The 22,500-nt window shown below is 42.4% G+C and overlaps 1 protein-coding gene across 1 annotated transcript in view; it reads right to left on the bottom strand.

Moving 5' to 3' along the window:
• Positions 1-22,500, bottom strand: part of LOC122256247 (ionotropic receptor 21a-like) — a 28,582-nt gene that overhangs the window by 5,580 nt on the left and 502 nt on the right. The window contains exons 2-4 of the mRNA XM_086553112.1: positions 1,210-1,445; positions 739-867; positions 197-389 (exon numbers count right to left, since the gene is read on the bottom strand). Coding sequence (XP_086409238.1) covers positions 197-389; positions 739-867; positions 1,210-1,445 — 558 coding nt within the window. The remainder of the gene's footprint in view (positions 1-196; positions 390-738; positions 868-1,209; positions 1,446-22,500) is intronic.

Below are 22,500 nucleotides of genomic sequence, written 5' to 3'. Positions count from 1 at the left end.
TCCGAACATGGTAATTTTCCCCCTGCCTTTCCTCTTATCTTTGGAACAGATCTTTCGTGTGTATGTGTGTGTGTATGTCTGTGTGTGTGTGTGTGTCTGTGTGTGTGTGTGTTACTAAATGCATGCGGTCTCTCTGTATAGAAAAAATGACGCGATGAAAGACTTAGAAATAAAAATCTGGAAGCCTGGCACTCACCTCCCCCCAGTTGGCGGTCGGCAGGACGTTGATGGAGAAGTTGAGCGCCTCGGAGATGGTGTGCAACATGAGGAAGTCGGTGCCGGAGTAGCTCGTGAGGGGGGGTCCGCCCCCGGCCTCCCCCTCCCCCTCCTCGACGGTCCAGTAGGGGGCGAAGGGCAGGGCGGTCACGTTGACGGGGGCGCCGTGGAAGCTGTGGAGGCGGCCGTGTGGATCAGGCGGTGGAGGCGTGTGTCGACGTGAGATTTTTCAGGTATGGTTAATATGTCTCTCTCTCTCTCCTTTCTCTCTCTCTCTCTTTCTTTCTCTTTCTCTCTCTCTCTCTCTCTCTCTCTCTCTCTCTCTCTCTCAATCTCTCTCTCTCTCTCTCTCTCTCTCTCTCTTTCTCTCTCTCTCTCTCTCTTTCTCTCTCTCTCTCTCCTTTCTCTCTCTCTCTATCTCTTTCTATCTCTATCTCTATATATCTTTCTGTATGTCTGTCTATCTATCTATCTATCTATCTATATCTCTATCCCAATCTCTATCTCTCCCTTTGCACGTACTTCAGATACTTCTGTGGAAAGAGCGACGCGCCAGCCTGCAGCAGGATACCTTGCTTCTGCGTCCACGTGCCCAGCCTCTCCAACTTGCCTCCAGAAACACTATACGGCAAATACGAGTATAAACTGCCTCTGTGTGTACAACAAAAACGTGATATTATCTTTATGATTATTGATTGGTGTCTTAATTGATATTCTCGTTGCTTCTTTCTGAGATTGTGCATTATTAGTATATGTTTGGAAAAAAAAGCTTTTAGTAACATAATATTTTAAGGTGGTACTTCGTTCTAATTTACTATAAATTGCAGCATTATCATCACTATCATTGTCATTATTATTTTTACTATTTTCATCATCATAATCATCAATATCATTATCTTTATTACATTGACCATTGTCACCATTATCATGATTACTCTTATTATATAAAGTCTGTTACAATTATCCTTTTTCCTTTATTAATTTTCATATTACCTTTCTTCTCCACCATCAGCGTTGCCAAGATTGAGCACGAGCGCATTCATCATAACGAACGTCCAGTGCTTGGCCAGGAGGTCGTACAGGTCGGACTTAGAGAGGCGAGTCACGACCAACAGCCTCGTCTGCCACACCAGGAGTCGTCCTCGCACCGACCAACGCGCGAAGGCAGCAAGAAATTCGGGGTCGTCGCTCACCACCAGCACCTGGACGACCCACGACCGCTGCCGGACCTGTAGGGAGAGGATTCGTGTGTATGTGATGGGCGTAAGAGGAAGGAGTTTTCTTTCCTTGGTTGAAGAAAAAAGGAAAGAAATGAAGGGAGAAGCATGTGTTGTTTGTTATTTTTGTTTACATGAGAGAGAGAGAGTGTGTGTGTAAGGCACTGAATATTATGTGACCTAAGACATTGATGTTATATTTTTAATTAATTCAATGCTATATCGTTGGCAGTCTGTTTTGACCTGACATGTCCTGTTTCCTGTGTTCGTTTCCGCCTCGAAACTCCAGCTTGTCTAGCAGCTGTATTTGCTAACGGAAGGCCTGAGGCATAGAAAGTGACTCAGGATTCATACTTAAGAAGGACACAGAAGGAACCCAGGGCAGATCAAGGCAGATCAGGTCAGACAGACAGACAAGAGAACAGGCAGAGCAAACAGCTCTGACCTCTGGCCTTCGGCCGGAGCTAATTGTATTAACAAAGTCCACAATAAAGACCATGCCACGTGAATGTCTGTCTGTTTATCCATCGGATCACAACAACTGGTGCGAGTGGGTAACAACTGCTGGAGAGTTGGGTTACAACTGGTGGCAGCAGTGGATTAAAACTGGTGGCAGCAAGTGGGTTACAACTGGCGAAAGCGGTGAGATACAGAGAGAGAGAGAGAGAGAGATAAAGAGAAAGAGAGGGAAAGAGAAAGAGTATAAGCAATAAGAGATTATAAGTGTCATTATCAATTAATTAGTATCATGTCCTATAAACATGTTAAGTAATGTCCTTCCTATCAAACTCCCTTGGGCATCATTAGGCCACATCAATTGGATATTTGTGATTGAAAGTCAAGTGTCAGATGTGATTTTAGTTATTTGGCATTTGAATATTATTAGTGTATCATATCGGACCAAGTAACTGTCATCCGGGGTTTAATTCAATTTATATTATAGAATATTATGTCAAACTTTATAATGTCCATTACTTTGATATGTGCGATATGATATATACAAATTATAAATGGCGATAGGTTATTTGCATTATTTGTAGCATTTGTAGTATTTGTTGGAAGAAGTCTTACAGTAAATTTAATGTATATAACAAAGTTCAACGATGCTCACGAGATTATCAACACTAATTTAATCAGTGTCAATTTATATGTCCAATACGATTGCAGGTTGGGTGATATTTGTACACATGGGGCAAAGTTATGCGTCCCATTCACAGCTGTGTATGTGGTTGTTTATGTGAGTGTGATTGTATTTATGAAGGAAATTAGATTTCTAATAATTGTTTTATTAGAAAAATGTTCTAGCAGCCTTGTGCATTTGTTCTATTTGCAAGAGAGATGCAAGATATCTGTTGATATTATGGTTTAAGTTTAGTTTAGTTCTTTATGTACCATTCTGACCATTTGAAAAGCTGTGGGCAAACTTTGATACACTGATGTAGGATTATGACATTATTGATAACATTATATCACAAATTAAAGTAATAATATGATCCTATTATCTAATATATAAACTGTAAAAATTACAGTCTGGAAGATAATTTAGCATGTATACAATACATTAGTTTGCTCAATAAGATGGGTTGGTATTTATCAGTGTTCAGTTTAGGTACAAAGATTTTTTTTTTAGATTAGATCTTTATTTACCACCCTGGCTAACTGCACAGGCATAGGCAAGCTTTGATACATTTATGTAGTCATGACATTGTTGCTAACATTGTATTACAAATTAAGGTAATAACATGATTATATTCTATAGTATATCAACGTGAATAGACATTTGATAAATGTTATAATAGGGTATCATATACCGAATTTCGGATATAGCATAATTACATCTTCTAGTACAGTTGATGTTATGAAATAATTACATAACTCTGCGTACCTCATGCTAGGTGGTCTGAAAGGTTGTATCATATGGCACTCTGAAATGTAATGTTCAAGTGTTCGTTTATACTCTTCGTTGCAAAGTCTGCATTTAGTTTCTTCTACATTGCATTCTGAACTGACCTGCCAATACATTCTGTATCCAAGTCTAATTCTTGCAGTCACAATATCACATTGTCTTGTTCTTGTCTTGTATGACCCATAAATGAATCTCCTGCGAGAACTGGTCAAAATGTTTTAATGCACAGCTTTCAGTCTTTGAGAGTTTGTTAGCTCCTCATCAAGTCCTCCCTATTGGAGTTCTTATTAGAGTGAGATCCTAGCAAGAGGTATGCCAAGTCTAATCCACAATTTGCTTATCACATCCTGCCCTCGCTAGGCGATCACATGATCATGTTTTAGCGATTCCAACATGGATGGTATCTACAACAAAAGTATACATGTCCTCCGTTCCTTGGCGCGATGTAACATTTATTCTTATTCATTTACGATATTTCCAGCATCCTCCTCCCCTTATCAAGGTGTTTCAGAGTCTGGAGAGCACTCGCGAGTCGCAGAAAATACTCCTGAGCCTTGAGTAACAGAAAGTCTGTGGCTTGATTATTCCTGCCAACTCAGTTGCGTAGTGCTCGCCCAGACCAGATCCCTCCACAATCTTGGTGCTGCAAAATATTGTTTTTAGATACAAACATAAGCACATCCTGCTCTACTTCCAGACTGTAGGGATCCATCATTGTAACATTTCATAGTCAATATTCAGATTTCAGATGCTCATTAATGGTGCAAGGGTGTGTTGCTTAATACAGCTGGTGAAACTGTGTCTTTTTAGGCATCAGTATAAAAAACGTTCAATGTCGACATTTTCCATGTGAAGAGAACGTCCATATGGAACCTACTCAGGACAATTTTAATTGTGTAATTTGTATGTCGTTTGAACCCATGAATTTCGAGGGCGACTCGCAACTGCTTTGCAGAAGGAAGGAATAAATTCACAATCCTTATATTTAAGTTTGCCTCTGGAACTCTGTATATAGAAGGTTCTTTAATAGCTTGACACCAAAATAGTATTGATGTATGATATTCTGTTCGTAAATAGATGGCAAGTTGAGTTCCTTTCTCATGTTCACAAACCTCGTTTTTTAGGAGGCACCGAGAGACCTCATGGCTGCGTCTGTGGAGGTGGGGGGGCGGGGGGGGTTAGAGGGGGGTTAATAGGTCTATCTATTAATAAGCTGAATTCCTTAATATTCAAGGTGTTAGGCATGTAATCTACGACTGACCGTATACATTATAAGGTAAAAGAGCTTGCAAAGTTAACATTGACTCCATTATCTCTGCCAACAAGATCTTGATGCTTCTGCCGCTCCACAGTCTTCTTTAATCATAATGATTCTGTGTCGTTAATATCCCACCCCGATATACTTGTAATGTGTCAAAGATCTAGCGCAAGGTCATCTATATAATGGTTTGGCAGTGAGTGTAAGAGGATTGAGTGCCTTGGTTTTTTCATCTGAGATTATCAAACCGCATTCAGTAGCTTTGTGACAGTACATTAAGAATTTTTTGCATTCGATCCTCTGATACGTTTTAATGCGATGTCACACTAACAAATAATGGATCACTGCCCACTAGGGTATATTGCTTATTAGCTGTGCATTAAAATATTAAATAGCATGGGGCTAAGTACGCCCCCCCGGAGGTGGCCAAGCTCATACATGTTAGAGTTATGTACTTTTGATTCCCCTGAAGAGACCTGAGTCTGATCGGTTGGATAAATACATTGAAAAATCCAAGTTAAAAGTTTACCTAGGAATACCAAAGGCTAGCCGATGTGCTCAAGATGAGGTTCTCAGTTTCATATCAAAGCAGATTTAGAATCGAAAATACATTTTGCATGCTTGCTGAGAATTGTCAAGTACTCTGCAAAGCATGCTGAGTGCTACGTCCCGGAGAATCCATACAGTCTTGGATTAACTTGGCATGTAGCGATTACATGAGTCTGCTCAATAACTCTCTCAAGTACTTGCATAAACATGAGTCATGAGACGGGGTCGGTATTTATCAGAGTTCGGTTGGGAATGATGATTAGCTTTTAGTCCAGATCTTGGAGTAATTCCTTGGGATAAAGCTTAGTCTGTAAAGATGTAAGAGTGGTTACACCTGTACCTAACCAATGAGCCAATTAACACTCTAAGTGATGCCATCCTCGCTGGCGGTCGCCTTACCTTGCGAAGTGCATTTATTAAAATTCCCACTCAGTAATTTCGGCAAAGTCGGAGGTCATGGGCAGAACAGCTATGGCACTTTTAAAATCTAATTTATTTTGTGTGTTAAGTTTATCCTTATTCTCGCGAATGAGTTCAGCTGAAGGTTCTGGCCACTGATCAGTAACAAATTGGCATGTTCTACTGGCTGTGGTAACTGCGAGTGGCGACTGCTTACCTGACAACCTGCTGATTTTTCTCCAACTTCAGCTGCCAGAAGTTTGGTGGTTTAATACTCCTGCAGAATTGCTCCCAATTTTACTGCGAATTGAGCCTTTAATTCTCTGAATTCTTATTAGCTCTGCGAAGCAAAAGATTTTCTGATGTCATATCCCTATAGCAATTAGCAAGTTCCTGAACTCGTTTATCTCCCTACTTAAATGGGGTCATTTATCCACTTTGGTGTGTGAGGGACTGGGAAATTTTTTCCTTTGAAGATTTCTTGAGCAGACCATGTATTGAATAGTCAGTGACAACTATTATCAGGTCCTGAGAGTAATTTTCGACAGTGTTACGAACATAGGCACTAAACTCAAGCCAAAAACACGTGCCTTAAGTGAGCTCCAGTCCCGGGTGGGATTGAATTTTTTTGTTTAGGTCTGGTGCTTTGTGAGCTAGGCGGTTGTCAACATAAACTCTGTTAGATTGCAAAGTGGTCACTGACTAACTCGCGAACCAGTGACGTACAAACAGTTACCATGTACAAGATTTTTTCCAATTACATAATCTAACCTGCCACCACCCAAATGAGTCTGTTATCTGTGTCCATATACAGTCATCGATCTTCTATTGACGAAATGTTTTAAAGTTCCTCCCCATTGCCTGTTACTACTGTGACACCAAATGGGTTGTGTCTAGCAATAGCAATCTCCCATACATAATGTTCCTTGATTATGAAATTGGGTAGAGAACTAGTCAGAAACCTTGAGCGCCTGGCATACACATTATATACGGAGAAAGGAAAACCCAGAGCAGTTCTTAATTCTAAATGATGAAACTGCACGTCGGTGTTCCCGGACGTTTTACTAGTTCATTGGCATTGTTAGCTTTACATAAGTCAACAAACCCGTCATGGATGAATTTACATATAAGTGCAATACCCTTAGAGTTAGGCCTATTTCATGTTAGTAGCAGCTGTCAAACGGTTCTTGTACGCAGATAACATCGACATTGTTTTTACGAATAAAAACTCTAGGTCAATTAACCTAGGCTTAATACTACGCATATTCCATGATAAGACTTTGATTGTCGTTTATACATAAATAAGATTTTTTATTGATAGTCCTATACTCATATCTGTAAAATCCTCTGGATTAAGCAGTTATACTTACAGAAAACACACATACACATGCAGTATAACATACTTGCTCCTCACATATGACAGACCCTAATTTAAAAGTAAACTTTAACCATTTATACTATTAATTCTTAGCGTTTTTCTGCTTCTTAGCTCAATCCCTTCACTAGAATGTTTTGAGGACAAATTCGCGGACCGAAGCCTTATCAGGGTCCGTGCCACGGTATTCTGACACGGTCCTCCCTCAGTATCAGCACGGCTCCCCTCACCACTGAACCGCTATTAATGAGAGGAATTGTGTACATGACACCGTGTGTCATCGCGGGTTTCTTTCTCACGATGCAGTACTGGCCTCTCGACAGTGCAGCCCTTTTTCATTTCTATATCTCGCTTCAGTGTCCGCCATTTTTACCAATCAAAATAAGGTTTTCTTCTTTGAGTGCTTAAAATGATTCCACTGGTGTTCTGCACTGATATTTCCGTCCGTGGTGTTGACGTCACCACGACGCACAGCCACGCGCGGCCCCCCCTGTGCCAGGCCTCACCCCCTCTTCTTACATCTGAAGCATGATGATGAAAGCATGGGCAGCTGTGGCTCACTCTGCCTCTACAATATTGCTAGGACACTTATTAGCATTGTGATTTCACCAACATACTGCACAGACGTTCCTTAATCCTTTGCAGTAATTTAGCACATGCCACTATCCCATACGTTGAAGCATATGACAGGGATGCCCCTCCACGGACGCACGTGGCTGGTGGGCAAGATTTTTCCATAAAAATGTATGTACAGGAGTGGTTGCTCTCCTTTCCATACTATGCGATACGTTTGGTGGCTGGCCAGTCTCTATACACTCTGATGGCCTTGTGAACTCCCTCGAGCGCATATGCATTCTCCAGTCGGAGCTCCTTTGTTATAATGTGTGACAGGTATTCTCATATTTCTCTTTCCCTTTTTGGCTCATCACATGATTTGAAGGCAATTCCTCCCAATTTTGACCGTCAATGAGCAGATCAATATAAGTCTGTTGATGCGGGCAATAAGATATATGGCGAAGGAGAGATGACTCCTCGCACGTGTCAAGGGTTGTTTCCACCCCTTTGGACGGAGCGTTGTTGCCAACGCATCCAGCCATTTCATTTCTCAGAAATTCGTTGTTGCCCACGGAAGGCGAGACGAACAAATTTTTTCGTGGTGCAAGAGTAGGCTTGATGACATTTTCAGTTTCTTCTCTTCCTGGTTTACGGCTTCTAAAGTAAAGGTCAGCATTATCTCATCATAACATCCCACATGGGATCGGTAGTACTGACATCAGGCAGCAGCAATTGCGGCAGTTCTTGCTTCTTCCATGGTATGCATATATCAGCCGTGTGCTGTGCTCAGCGTTGGGAGGAGGAGAGGTGCCACCAAGGGCTTCTCCCTTCTCAATGTATTCATGCGGCTTCCCCCATGGTGGGGTAACCGCGCCGCCTGGCTCGACTCGCTGCGTGACAGTTGCATTATGCTCAGGGCACAACTGGGACTCATTTCCGAACGGTCTCTGTAGCTGTACGGCACTCGCAGGAATATTCCTTCAAAACCTAGGCGTATCAGTACATAGTTCTACTCTTTACACAGCACGGATTCATGGAGCAACACTTACGAGGACAAGAGCGCCAACATGCCGTGCACACTTTACACCTAATTCGAGCTCTCGTATATGCACTAGAGTTTCCGTGGTATTAGATAGTAACGGAGCACGGGCACCATACAACCTCTCACCATATGAATGTCACGATGCGTACAGCTTTCAGTCTTTGAGAGTTTTGTTAGCTCCATCAAGTCCTCCCTATTGGAGTTCTTATTATGTGTGAATCTAGCTAGAGGTATGCCAAAAGTCTATACGCACAATTTGCTTATCACATCCTGCCCTCGCGTATGCGATCAGCATGATCATGTTTGCGATCCAACATGCGATGGTATCCACACAAAATGTATAGCATTTCCCCCGTTTCCTTGGCGCGATTTACATTTAATCTTATAGACATTTACGAATTTCCCAGGCACCTATATCAAGGAGTTCAAGTCTGGATGAGCACTCTGCGAGTCGCAGAAAATTACTCCTGATGCCTTGAGTTAACAGAACGTCTGTGCTATGAGTATTCCTGCCCAACTCAGTTTTGCGTAGTGCTCGCCCAGTCCATGAACCCTCCTACAATCTTGGTGCTGCAAATATTGTTTTTATTACCACATCAGCACATCCTGCTCTAACTTCCATTCTGTAGGATCCATCAGTGTAACATTATAGTCAATATTCCAAGTTTCAAGATGCTCTAATGTTGCAAGAGGTGTGTTTCTTAAGTACAGCTTTGTGGGGGTGGAACTTGTCTTTTTTAGGGACACAGTATAAATATACTTCAATGTCGACATTTTCCATGGTGGAAGAAACGTCCATATGGGAACCTACTCTAGGACATATTTAATTGGTGTATGGATTTGTAAGTCGTTTGCAACCATGAATTTGAGGCCGAACTTCGGCACTGCTATGCAAGAGATGAATTCACTATCTTATATTTAAGTTGCCTTCTGGAAACCTGTATTATGAAGGTTTCTTTAATTGCTTTGACACCAAAAATAGTATAATTATGTATACTTTCGTAAATAGATGCAAGTTAGTTCCTGTTCTCATGTTCACAATCCTCCGTTGTTTTAGGAGCACCGAGAATGATCCTCATGCGCGGTTCCTGTACAATTTCTAGACAAGTTAACTCTGATTCCTTAAATGTACATAGGTGTAAGGCATGGTAACTACGACTGACCGTATATATGATAAGTAGAAGAGTCTTGCAATGTTAACATTGACTCCATTTTCTCCAACAAGATCTTGATTGGCTTCAGACCGCCTCCCCACACTTTTCTTTAAAGTTCATAATGAGTTCTGTTCGGTTAATAGTCACCCCTAGATAACTAGTATATGTGGCAAAGATATAGCTCAATGTCCATCTATATTGAAAGTTTTGGCAGTGGGATTGGAAGAGGGATTGAGTGCCTGGTTTTTCAACTGATATTATCAAACCGCAATCAGTACTTGTGGACAGTACATTAAGAATTTTTTTATGCATTCTAATCCCGGATGAGAAGTTTTTTAATGCAGAATGTCACAGCATAACAAATAATTAATCCACTGCCCTCTAGTGGTATATTGCGTAATAGTCTGTGCCATTAACATTAAATAGCATGGGGCTAAGTAACGCCCCCCCTGAGTTTGCCAAGCTCAAACATTTTAGAGTATGTACTTTTGATTCCCCTGAAGAGAACATGACTGATCGTTTGATAAATACATTTGAATCCAACCCGGGGGTTTTTTGTTTAAAAGTTTACCAACCACCAAACCTAAGCCTACCTAATTTTGCTGCATCTCGCAGCTCTGGAGGGCACGGGCAAGGCGGCGTTGCTTTGTGGTTTCCTCACAGCTCCTCAACGCCCCCCCAACCCCTCCCACACACCCAACCAAAACCTAACAAACAACCAGCCCAAAAAACACTGCAACCATCACCACCCGCCCTAACCACAACCTCTCCCCCATACCCACACTCCTAAACCCCCACCACCAAAACAACGGCCAACACCCAATACAACCCAACCCCCCCCCACAAAACCCCACCCAGCACTGAAAACAACGTCGCTATACCCCTCCTCCGTTAGGGCACAATAACCGACACCGACCCCCAACTCAAAAAAACCCCACAGTACTTGTCCCCCGCACCCCCCTTACGACAAAAAAACCAAACCCCCAAAACACTCAACAACTCCTAAAAACACACTTCCAAACTCTAACAACCCAAAACCGACCACCCAAAACCCGACGCACCACACCAACCCACCCCCATAAAAAACCCCTCCTAAAACGAAAAAACCACCAAACACACCCCTTGATTTTAGCACAACATCCCTGATCCCCCCAAAAAAAACCGCCCCACCAGCATAAAAACCTCCCCCACCCCCAACACGAAACAAAACCCAAAAACCTAACACCAAATCACCATCGAAAAACCAACACTAAAAAAACCCCCCCCGTAATACCCCCACCCCACAAAAACTACCCCGAACATAACTCCCAACCCCCCCCCACCCAAAACCAACCCTCCCTTGCATAATAAAAAATCCTACAACACCACACCCCCAAACCTACTAACCCTCCAACCTCACCCAAACTACTAGACTCCTTTCCCGCCCGTGATACACACCTCCACCGGAACACCACCTTATTTAGCCTTGGCTAACCCCAAAACTATACCCCCCGTATACAGCAACCCAACAAACCCCATACCACAAAAAGACCCCAAACCAATAAACACCCCCCCACAAACCCAAGCCACAGCCCCCCCCACTTTAACACAACTCAACCTACAAAAACCCACTACACCACCCTAATACACAACCGAAAAAACCCCCCGACCATTCTACAAACCACCAACGTCAAACCAACGCATCCCAACCCCCCCAGGGTAGTCACACCAACCCCCCACAAACCAATTACCTCTCCCACCCACGACCCCGCTCCCCACTCCCAACGGTCCCCATCCCCAACACCACACACCAAACAGCAAACCCCAAACCACCCTTAACACTCAAAAACCCACCAACAAAAACCACCAACCAAAACAAAAACCCCAATACCAACCAAAAAAAAAACACCCCCCCCATCCCCCTCCCACTAAACTCCCTCAACCCCACCACCCCGTACCACCCAATACCAACGCCACCAACCCACACACGTTACCACCAACCCCGATCCCCACCAACCCAAACACACACATCACCAACTTACCATAATCAAACTACCTAAAAAAAACCTCAACAAACGAAAACAATGACAACAACCCTACAACAAAAACAACGTGACTAAAACAATACACAAAAAGACAACCGCAAAAACCTAACAAACACACCAAAACACCCAACAAAACACACACAAAATAATACGCAACCACAAAAAACACACAACTACAAAAAACAACATTTAAACCAAAAATAATTCTCTAACAAAACGGACCAAATCTTCCCTAACCACAAAACCACAAAACACAAAAAAAACCAAACAAATATCTTAAACCAAAACACCCCGCAACCCAAAAAATAACCAAAAAACAAAAAAAAACCCAACATACCAACACATCACAAACCACTAAACAACAACAACCACAAAAAACCAAAAACAACCAAACAAAACAACAACCCCTCGTCTTCCGCTACCGCAAAAATAACCTCCATTTGAATACCAAAGCTATCCATTAGTTTACGTTTTAGTTCATTGTTAGTTTTTTTTTTTATGCTCTAGGATGAGGTCTCTGTTTGCAATATCAAAGCAGATTAAGATCGAGAAATACAGTTGCTTGCCTTGCTGAGAATTTGTCAAGTACTCTCAAAGGCATGCTGAGTGCTACGTCATGGGTAGGAACCATACAGATCCTGAGTTTAACTTGCATGTATGCGATACATGAAGTCTGCTCAAAATACCTCTCTCAGTACCTTCTTAAACATGAGGTCTTTGAGACGCGTCTATTATCCAAGTTCGTGGGGAATGGAATGATTTAGGCTTTTTAGTCCATAGCTTGGAGTATTCCTGGGATAATCTTAGTCTTGTAAAGATGTAAGAGTGGGTTTACTGTGTAACCTAAGCAATGAGGCCGAATTAAAACTATAATGATGCCATCCTCGCCTGGGGCGGTCGCCTTACCACACTGCGAAGTGCCATTATTTATTCCCACTCAGTTTTTTCGCAAAGTCGGAGGAGTCATGGTCAGAACAGGCTATGGCAATGTTAAAAATCCTATTATTTTCGTGGGTGATAATTTATCTCTTATCTCTGCTGAAGTGAGTTCGATCTGAGAGGTCTGGCCCACTGGAATCTAGTAACAAATTGGCCTGTTCTAATGGGCTGTGGAACTGAGGAGTGGCGACAGCTTTAACCTGACAACTCTGTACTGATTTTTCCGTCCATACTTCAGCTGCAGAAGTTTGGTGGTTAATACGCTGCAGAATTGCTCCCCAATGTTTACCTGCGAATTTAGAGCTTTATTCACTGAATTCTTATTTAGCTCTGATGAATCCGTAAAAGATTTTCTGATGTCATGTATCCCTATAGCAATTAGCAGTTCCTGAACTCGTTTATGCTCCTACTTAAGAGGGGTCATTTATCCACTTTGGTGTGGAGGACTGGGGAAATTTTTTTCCTTTGAGAGTTTTCTTGAGCAGACCACCCATGTATTGTAGTAGTCCCAGTGCCCACCTTTTATCCATGTACTGAAGAGTAATTTTCACAGTGGTTACGACATAGGTACTTATACCATCATAAACCACGAGCCCTTGAAGAGAGCTCCAGTCCCCTCGTGGATTTTATTTTTAGGTCTGGGTGCTTTGTGAGCTATGCTGTTTTCAACAGTATACTCTGTTAGGAAATGCAAAGTGGTCACAGCCTACACTCTAACCGATTGAAGTACAAAAAATACCATGACAAGATTTTTTCCAATTACATAATCTAACTCAACCACCCAAATGAGTCTGTTTATCTGTTCATAAACAGTCATCGACTTCTATTGACGAAATGTTTAAATACCCCCATTGCGTTTAGTCTGGTGATCACACAAATTGTTGGTGTCTACATTGAAATCTCCACATACATAATGTTCCTTGATTCTGGAAATTGGGTATCAGAACTAGTCAGAAAATTTGATCTCCCTGGCATACACATTATATATTGAGAAGAACCCAGAGGCTGTCTTAATTCTAAATGATGAAACGCACGTTCGGTGTTCCCGGACTGTTATACTATTATATGTGGCATGTTAGCTCACATAAGTCCAACAAACCCGTCATGGCTGTATTTACATATGAGCAATACCATTTGAGGTTTAGGCGCTATTTTCATGTTAGTAGCAGCTGCAAACGGTTTCTTGGACGCAGATTACATCGAACTGGTGTTTACATGTTAAAACTCTAGGGCATAAGCCTAGGCTTAAATACTACCGCATATTCAATGATAGGAATTTGATGGGTAGGTTATTCCCATAAAGGAAGAGTTTTTTGTGTGGGTTATCTATAATCATTCTGTAATATCCTCTATGGATACGCATTGTACGGTGTCTGAAAACTCTCATACCACATTGCGGTTTAACCATACTTCTCCTCACATAGGAAAGTCCTTAATTTAAAAGTAATCTTAATCCATTTTAAACTATTATTTTCTTTAGCTTTTTCTGCTTCGTAGCTCTATCCCTTCAAATTGATTGTTAGGTCATTCGCGGACCGGTGAAGCCTTATCAGGGTCCGTGTCACGTAAGTTACTGACACTGTCTCTCCTCAGTATCAACGGCTCCCTCACACGACCCGCTATTAATGGAGGAATTGGTATCATGACAACAGTGTGTCATCGCGGGATTCTTTATCACTGATGGCAGGACGGCCTCTCGTCAGTGGCAGTCCTTTTTCATTTTTCTACCTATATCTCGCTTCAGTGTCTCCTTTTTACCAATCAAAATTTAGTTTTCTTCTTTGAGTGCTTAAAATGATTCCACTGGTTGGTCTGCACTGATCTTTCCTTCTCCGTGGTGTTGTGACTCACCACTGACGTCACAGTCCCACGCGCGGGCCCCCGTGCCCAGCCGTCACCCCCTGTCTCCTTACATCTGAGAGCATGATGGGATGAATAGCAGGGGCAGCTGTGCTCCCTCTGGCTGCCACTACAATAATTGCGAGGACACTTATTAGCATGTGCTTCAACCACATACTCACAGCGTTCCTATCTTTGCAGTATTAGCTACTGCCACTTCCCATACTGTTGAAGCAAAGACAGGGGATCCCCTCCACGGACGCACGTGGCTGGTGGGCAAGTATATTCCAAAAAAAATTGTATGTAACGGGAGGATGGTTGCTCTTCCTTTCCATACTATGCGAATACGGTTGAGTGGCTGTCCATCTCTATACACTCTGATGGCCTTGTGAACTCCCTCGAGCGCATAAGCATTCTCAAGGTCGAGCTCCTTGTTTATAATGTGTACGAGGTATTCGTCATATTTCTCTTTCTTTTTTGCTCATCAAATGATTTGAAGCAATTTCCAGCAATTTTGACCGTCAATGAGCAGATCAATATAAGTCTGTTGATGACTGGCAAAATTGATATAAGGCGATGGAGAGAGTGTCTCCTCGCACAGGTCAGGGGTGTTTTTCCCCTTGGACGGAGCGTTTTTTTGCCAACGCATCCCAGACCTTTTCATGTCTCAGAATTCGTTGTGGCCATCGGAAAGGCGAGACGAACAAATTTTTTCGTGGTGCAAAGGATTTCGGCCTTGATGACATTTTCCATTTTCTTCATCTCTTCCTGGGTTTAACGGCTTACTAAGTAAAGCTCAGCATTATCTTCATCGTACCTCCACATGGTAAATCGGTAGTACTGACATCAGGGCTGCAGCAATTGCTGCCGAACTTGCTTCTTCCATGGGTATGCATAAATCAGCCGTGGTGCTGTTGGCTCACGTTCGGAGGGGAGGAGAGTGGCCACCAAGGCTCTCCCTCCTCCAAATGTTACATTGCGGCTGTCCTCCCCATGGTGGGGGAAACCGCGGCGCCTGGCTCGCTCGCTGCGTGGACGGTTGAATTAGGCTCAGGACAAAGGCACTCAGTTCGAACGGTCTCTGTAAGCTGTAATGGCACTTCGCAGGATAGATTCCTTCAATACCTTGCGTAGCAAGTTAAATACATAGTTTTCTAACTCTTTCACAGCACTGGATTCATGGACAATCACATCGATGGCCAAGAGCGCCTACATTCGGGTGCACACTTTACAGCCTAATTCGAGCTCCCGTATATGGCACTAGAGTTTTCCGGTATTAGGAATAGTAACGAGCACGCACCAAACAACCTCTCCATATGAGGTTACACGATGCGTAACTGCTTTCATTCAAAGATTAAATTATATTAGATCATTTATTTTACCACCCTGCTAACTGCACAGGCATGGGCAAGCTTTGATACAATTTCAGTCGCAAGACATTGTTGCTAACATTTGTATTAACAAATTAAGGTAATAACATGATTAATTTTCTATAGTATCTCAACGTGAATAACATTAATAAATGTTATAATAGGTATCAATACGATTTCGGATATAGCATAATACATCCTCTAGTACAGTATGATTTATGAAAAAATTACATACCTCTGTCGTACTCATCTAGTGGTCTGAAAGGTTGTATCATATGGCAACTCTGAAATTATGTACAAGGTTTCGTTTATACTCTTCGTAGCAAAGTCTGCATTTAGTTTTTTTTCTCTACATGCAGTCCTGACTGTCCTGCCAATACATTCGATCCACGTCTAATTCTTGGCAGTCACAATATCACTTGTTCTTGTTCTTGGCTTGAATGATCGACCATAAATGAACTCTCATGCGAAACTGGTCAAATGTTTTATGCTACAGCTTTCAGGTCTTTGAGAGTTAGTTAGCTCCATCAAGTCCACCTTTGGAGTACTTATTATGTGGTGAGATCCTAGCAAGAGGTATGCCAAAAGTCTATATCCCACAATTTGCTTATCTCATCCTGCCCTCGCTAGGCGATCATCATGATCAAGTTTACGATTCCAAATGCATGGTCTCCACACAAAAATGTATAAGCATGTCCCCGGTCCTTGGCGCGATGTACATTTTATTCATATATCATTTACGATATTTCCAGCACTATACAAGGGTGTTCAGGGGGGGGGTCATGGAGAGCACTCAGCGAGTCGCAGAAAATTACTCCTGAGCCCTTGAGTTAACCAGAAAGTCTGTGGCTATGAGTATTCCTGCCAACTCAGTTTGGCGTAAGTGCGCGCCCAGTCATGAACCCTCCTACAATCTTGGTGCTGCAAAAATATTGTTTTATATACAACATAAGCACATCCTGCTCAACTTTCCAGACTGTAGGATCCATCAGTGTAACATTCATAGTCAATATTCAGAGTTTCAATATGCCATTAATGGTTGCAAGGTGGTGTTGCCTACGTACCTCTGTGGAACGGTCTTTTTTAGGACATCATATAAAATACTTCAATGTCGACATTTCCATGGTGAAGAGAAGTCCATATGGGAACCTACTCAAGGACCTATTTAATTGGTGTAATGATTTTTGTCGTTTGTCCAACCATGAATTTGAGGGCACTCGCACTGCAAGCAAAGATGAATTCACTATCTTATATTTAAAGTTGCCTCTGGAACTCTCTGTATTATAGAAGGGTTCTTTAATTGCTTTTGACACCAAAAATAGTATTGATGTATGATATTACTTTCGTAAATAGATGGCAATTGAGTTCCTTTCACATGTTCACAATCCTCGTTGTATTAGAGCACCGAGAATGATCCTCATCTGCGTTTATGTACAATTTTCTAGACAAGTTAATCTCTGATTCCTTAAATATACAAGGTTCAGGCATGGTAATCTAGGGGGGGGGGGGGGGGGGGGGGGGGAAGGGGGAGGGGGGCGACTGACGTATATATGAATAAGTAAAAAGTCTTGAAATGTTAACTTGACTCCATGTACTCTGCCAACAAGAGTCTTGTGGCTTCAGCCGCTCCACTATTCTTATTCTTTAAGTTCATAATTGAGTTACTGTGTCGTTAATAGTCCACCCCGAGATACTTGTATTTGTGGCAAAAGAACTACTCAAGTCATCTATATAAAGTTTGGCAGTGGATTGTAAGAGGAATGGTGCTTGTTTTTCAACTGAGATTATCAAACCGCATTCAGTAGCATTTGTGACAGTACATAAGAAATTTTTGCATTCTATCCTCGGATGAAGTTTTAATGCAGATGTCATCAGCATAACAAATAATGGAACACTGCCCTCTAGTGGTATTTGGCTTAATAGTCTGTGCATTAAAATATAAATAGCATGGGGCTAAGTAACGCCTCCCCCTGAGTGTGCCAAGCTCAAACAATGTTAGAGTATGTACTTTTGATCCCTGAAGAGAACATGAGCTGATCGGTTGATAAATACATATTTGAATCCACGTTATAAGTTTACCTGAATATCCCAAAGCTAGCCAGTGCTCCAGGATGAGGTCTCTGTTGCAATATCAAAGTCAGATTTTAAGATCGAAAATACAGTTTGCATGCCTTGCTGAGAATTTGTCGAGAAGTACTCTGCAAAGCAGTGCTGAGTGCTACGTCTTGTTTTGGGAGGAATCCATACAGCCTTGGAGTTAACTTGGCATGTATGCGATACATGAGTCTGCTCAAAATAACTCTCTCAATACCTTGCATTAACGTGAGTCAATGAGACGGGGTCGGTATTTAGCAGATTCGGTTTGGGATGGGAATGATTAGGCTTTAGTCCATGAGCTTGGAGTATTCCTTGGGAATAAGCTTAGTCTGTAAAGATGTCTGAGTGGGTTACCTGTACCCTAAGCAATGTAGCGAAGTACACTATAAGTGATGCCATCCTCGCCTGGGTCGTTCGCCTTACCCTTGCTATTGGCATTATTGTAATTACCACTCAGTGATTTCGCAAAGTCGGAGGGTCAGTGGCAGAACAGCTATTGCAAAAAATGTTAAATTCCTAATTTATTTTTCGTGGGTGTTAAGTTTATCTCTTATTCTCTGCGAAGTGCGTTTCAGCTGAAGTTCTGGCCACTGCCTAGTAACAAATTGGCCCTGTTCCAATGGGCTGTGAACTGCGGAGTGGCGACAGCTTTCCTGACAACCTCTGAGTTTTCTCCTACTTCAGCTGCAGAAATTTGTTGGTTAAAACGCTGCCAGAATTGCTCCCAAATGTTTACTGCGAAATTTGAGCCTTTATTTCTCTGAATCTTATTAGCTCGAGGAATCGTAAAAGATTTTCTGATGTCCATGATATCCCTATAGCAAATTATCAAGGTTCCTGAACTCGTTTATGCTCCCTACTTAAGATGGGGTCATTTATCCACTTTTGGTGTGTGAGGACAGGGGAAATTTTTCCTTGAGAGTTTTTCTTGAGGCAGACCCTGTATTGTAGTATCAGTGACAACTTTTATACAGGTCCTGAGAAGTAATTTCGACAGTGGTTTACGACAAATACTATACCAGTCATAAACACGTGCCTTGAATGATGCTCCCCAGTCCCGGTGGGATTGTAATTTTTAGTCTGGGTGCTTGTGAGACTATGCTGTTGTCAACAGTAAACTCTTGTAGGATTGCAAAGTGTCACTGACTACACTCGAACCAGTGAAGTACAAACAATACCATGTACAAGATTTATTTCAATTACATAATCTAACCTGCACCACCCAAATGATCTGTTTTATCTGTGTCATATACAGACATCGATCTTCATTGACGAAATTGTTTAAATCCTCCCCATTGCGTTACGCTGGTGATCACCAAATTGTGTGTGTCTAGCATTGCAATCTCCCATACATAATGTTCCTGTGATTATGGAAATGGTAAGAACTAGTCTGAAACTTTGAGCTCCTGGCATACACATTATATAATGAGAAAACCCAGCGGCAGTCTTTCATTCTTAAATGATGAAACTGCACGTCGGTGTTCCCGACTGTTTTAGCTAGATCATGTGGCAGTGTTAGCTTTACATAATCAACAAACCCTCATGGCTGTATTTACATATGAGCAATACCCTTAGAGTTATAGCGCTATTTTCATGTTATTGCAGCTGCAAACCGGTTCTTGTACAGCAGATTACATCGACATTGTTTTTTACGAATATAAAAACTCTAGGTCATAGCCTAGGCATAATACAACGCCTATTCCATGAAATGAATTTGATTGTGGCGTTTTCCATAAATGAAGAGTTATTTATTTGATAGTCTATACTTCATTCAGTAATATCCTCTGAGGGTCACGCATTTTTAACTTTACAGAAAAACACATACACATTGCTGTATAACCATCCTTCTCCTCACATAGAGACAGACCTTAATTTAAAAGTAAACTTAACCATTTAAACTATTAAATCTGAGCTTTTTTCTGCTTCGTAGCTCAATCCCTTCAATCGAATTGTTGAGGACATTCGCGGGACCTGAAGCCTTATCAGGGTCCTTCACGTAGTTCCCGAGACACTGGTCCTCCATCAGTATCAGCACGGCTCCCTCACAACTGACCGCTATTATGGAGGAAATGGTATCATGACACCGTGGTGTCATCGCGGGATACATTTATCACTGAAGGCAGTACTGGCTCTCGAAGTGACTCCACGCACCCAGCAGTCCTTTTTCATTTTTTCTATATCATCGCTTCAGTGTCTCCATTTTACCAATCAAAATTAAGTTTTCTTCTTTGAGTGCTTAAAATGATTCCACTGCGTTGTATCCTGCACTGATATTTCCTTCCGTGGGTGTTTGTGACGTCACCACTGACGTCACAGTCCACGCGCGGGCCCCCTGTGCCAGGCCGTCACCCTTCGTATACACGATGGGGGCTTAAGCACTGGATTGAGTGCGGTCCTGGCACGATAGTGCGACGATCGGTGGCTCCCTCTGCCTCTACAATATTGCGAGGACACTTATTAGCATTGTGCTGTTTCACCACATACTCAGACAGCGTTTCCTAGCTTTGCAGTATAGAAGCTACATGGCCACTTCCCATACAGTTTAAGCAAATGACAGGATGCCCTCCACGGACGCACGTGGCCGTGGGCAATTATTTGCCAAAAAAATTGTATGTACTGGGGAGGTGGTTGCTCTCCGTTCCATACTATGCGAATACTGTTGAAGTGGCTGGCCATCTCTATACACTCTGATGGCCTTGTGAACTCCCTCGAGCCATATGCATTCTCAAGTCGAGCTCCTTGTTTATACTTGTGACGAGGTAATCGTCCATATTCTCTTTCTTTTTGGCGTCATCACATGATTTGAAGGCAATTCCTCCAATTTTGACCGTCATGAGCAGATCAATAGAAGTCAGTTGATGACGGGCAATATAGATATATGGCGAGGAGATAGGTGTCTCCTCACACGAGTCAAGGGTGTTTCCCCCTTGGGACGGAGCTTGTTGCCAACGCATCTAGGAAGGCCATTTCCATTTCTCAGAATTCGTTGTGCCATCGGGAAAGGACGAGACGAACAAATTTTTTTTTCGTGGTGCAAGAGTAGGCTTGATGACATTTTCATGTTTCTTCTTCTTCCTGGTTACGGCTTACTAAAGTAAAGCGTCAGCATTACTTCATCAGTACCTTCCACATGGTTTACGGTAGACTGACATCAGGGCTGCAGCAAATTGCTGCAGTACTTGCTTTCTTCTCATGGTATGCATATGTCAGCCGTGGTGCTGTGCTCAGCGTCGGTAGGGAGGGAGAGGTTGCCACCAAGGCTTCTCCCTCCACAATGTATACATTGTCGGCTGACCCCCATGGGGGGGTAAACGCGGCGCCTGCACGCTCGCTGCGACAGTGAATTATGGCTCATGGCACCACAGGACACTCAGTTCGAACGGCTCTGTAGCTGTACTGGCACTCGCAGGATAGATTCCTTCAAATACCTTGGCGTACATACATAGATTCTACTCTTTTTCACAGCACTTGAATTCATGACAATCACTTTCGATGACAAGAGCGCCCAACATCGGGCACACTTACACCTATGACGAGCTCCCTCGTATATGCACTAGGGGGGGGGGGGGGGGGGTTTCCCGTTTATAGGAATAGTAACGGAGCACGGGCACCATACAACCTCTCCATATGAGGTCACGATGCGTACTGCTTTCAAAGACATATTTCAAATTTTCGTTTTGGTTTCCGTAGACTTTTGACAGCAGTATAGCTATTCCCGACCATTGTGCGGCTGAGCAACAGGTAAAGTGGCTTACCTCGCCCAAACGCAACACCTTCAGCATGGGCTCCATAATTTTGTAAACATCTCCCGGGCATAAATAAAGCATAATTACTTTTGTAAACAACGTCCTTGACTAAATACTGACCGTTTCGCATATCCGCTTAAGACTATAGTTGTAGATACTATCCACCTTTCTCACCTATAAGGCCTGGCTCACCCCCTCTTGTATACGCAAAAGAATTATAGATGAGTTTTCTACACCAAACTTATCTTTGGTTTCTAACCTTATGTGATGTGGATCTCCCAACTTCCCAGGTGAACTACAAGAAAGAATGAGAGAGAGAGAGAGAGAGAAAGAGAGAGAGAGAGAGAGAGAGAGATAAATAGATAGATAGATAGAGAGAGAGACGGAAACAAAGGGAGGGAGATACACAGAAAGAGATACTATAAATGTCTAAAGGGAGTTTTCTACACTTCAACTTATCTTTGGTTTCTAACCCTATGTGCTGTGGAACTCCCAACTTCCCAGGTGAACTACAAGAAAGAATGAGAGAGAAAGAGAGAGAGAGAGAGAGAGAGAGAGAGAGAGAGAGAGAGAGAGAGAGAGAGAGAGAGAGAGAGAGAGAGAGAGAGATTAAATAATAGATAGATAGAGAATAGAGACGGTACAAAGTGAGGGAAGATTCCACAGAAAGAGATACTAATAATGTCTAAAGGAGTTTTATCTTTTTTCACCACTTCAACTTATCTTTGGTTTCTAACCCTATGTGCTGTGGAACTCCCAACTTCCCAGGTGAACTACAAGAAAGAATGAGAGAGAAAGAGAGAGAGAGAGAGAG

Source organism: Penaeus japonicus, unplaced genomic scaffold (assembly GCF_977035675.1).
Source record: "Penaeus japonicus unplaced genomic scaffold, GWHDUDI00000001_assembly GWHDUDI00000027, whole genome shotgun sequence".
In the NCBI taxonomy this organism is placed as follows: Eukaryota; Metazoa; Arthropoda; class Malacostraca; order Decapoda; family Penaeidae; genus Penaeus; species Penaeus japonicus.
The sequence above is the reverse complement of the archived record's forward strand: the minus strand, read 5'-3'. Positions and strand labels throughout refer to the sequence as shown.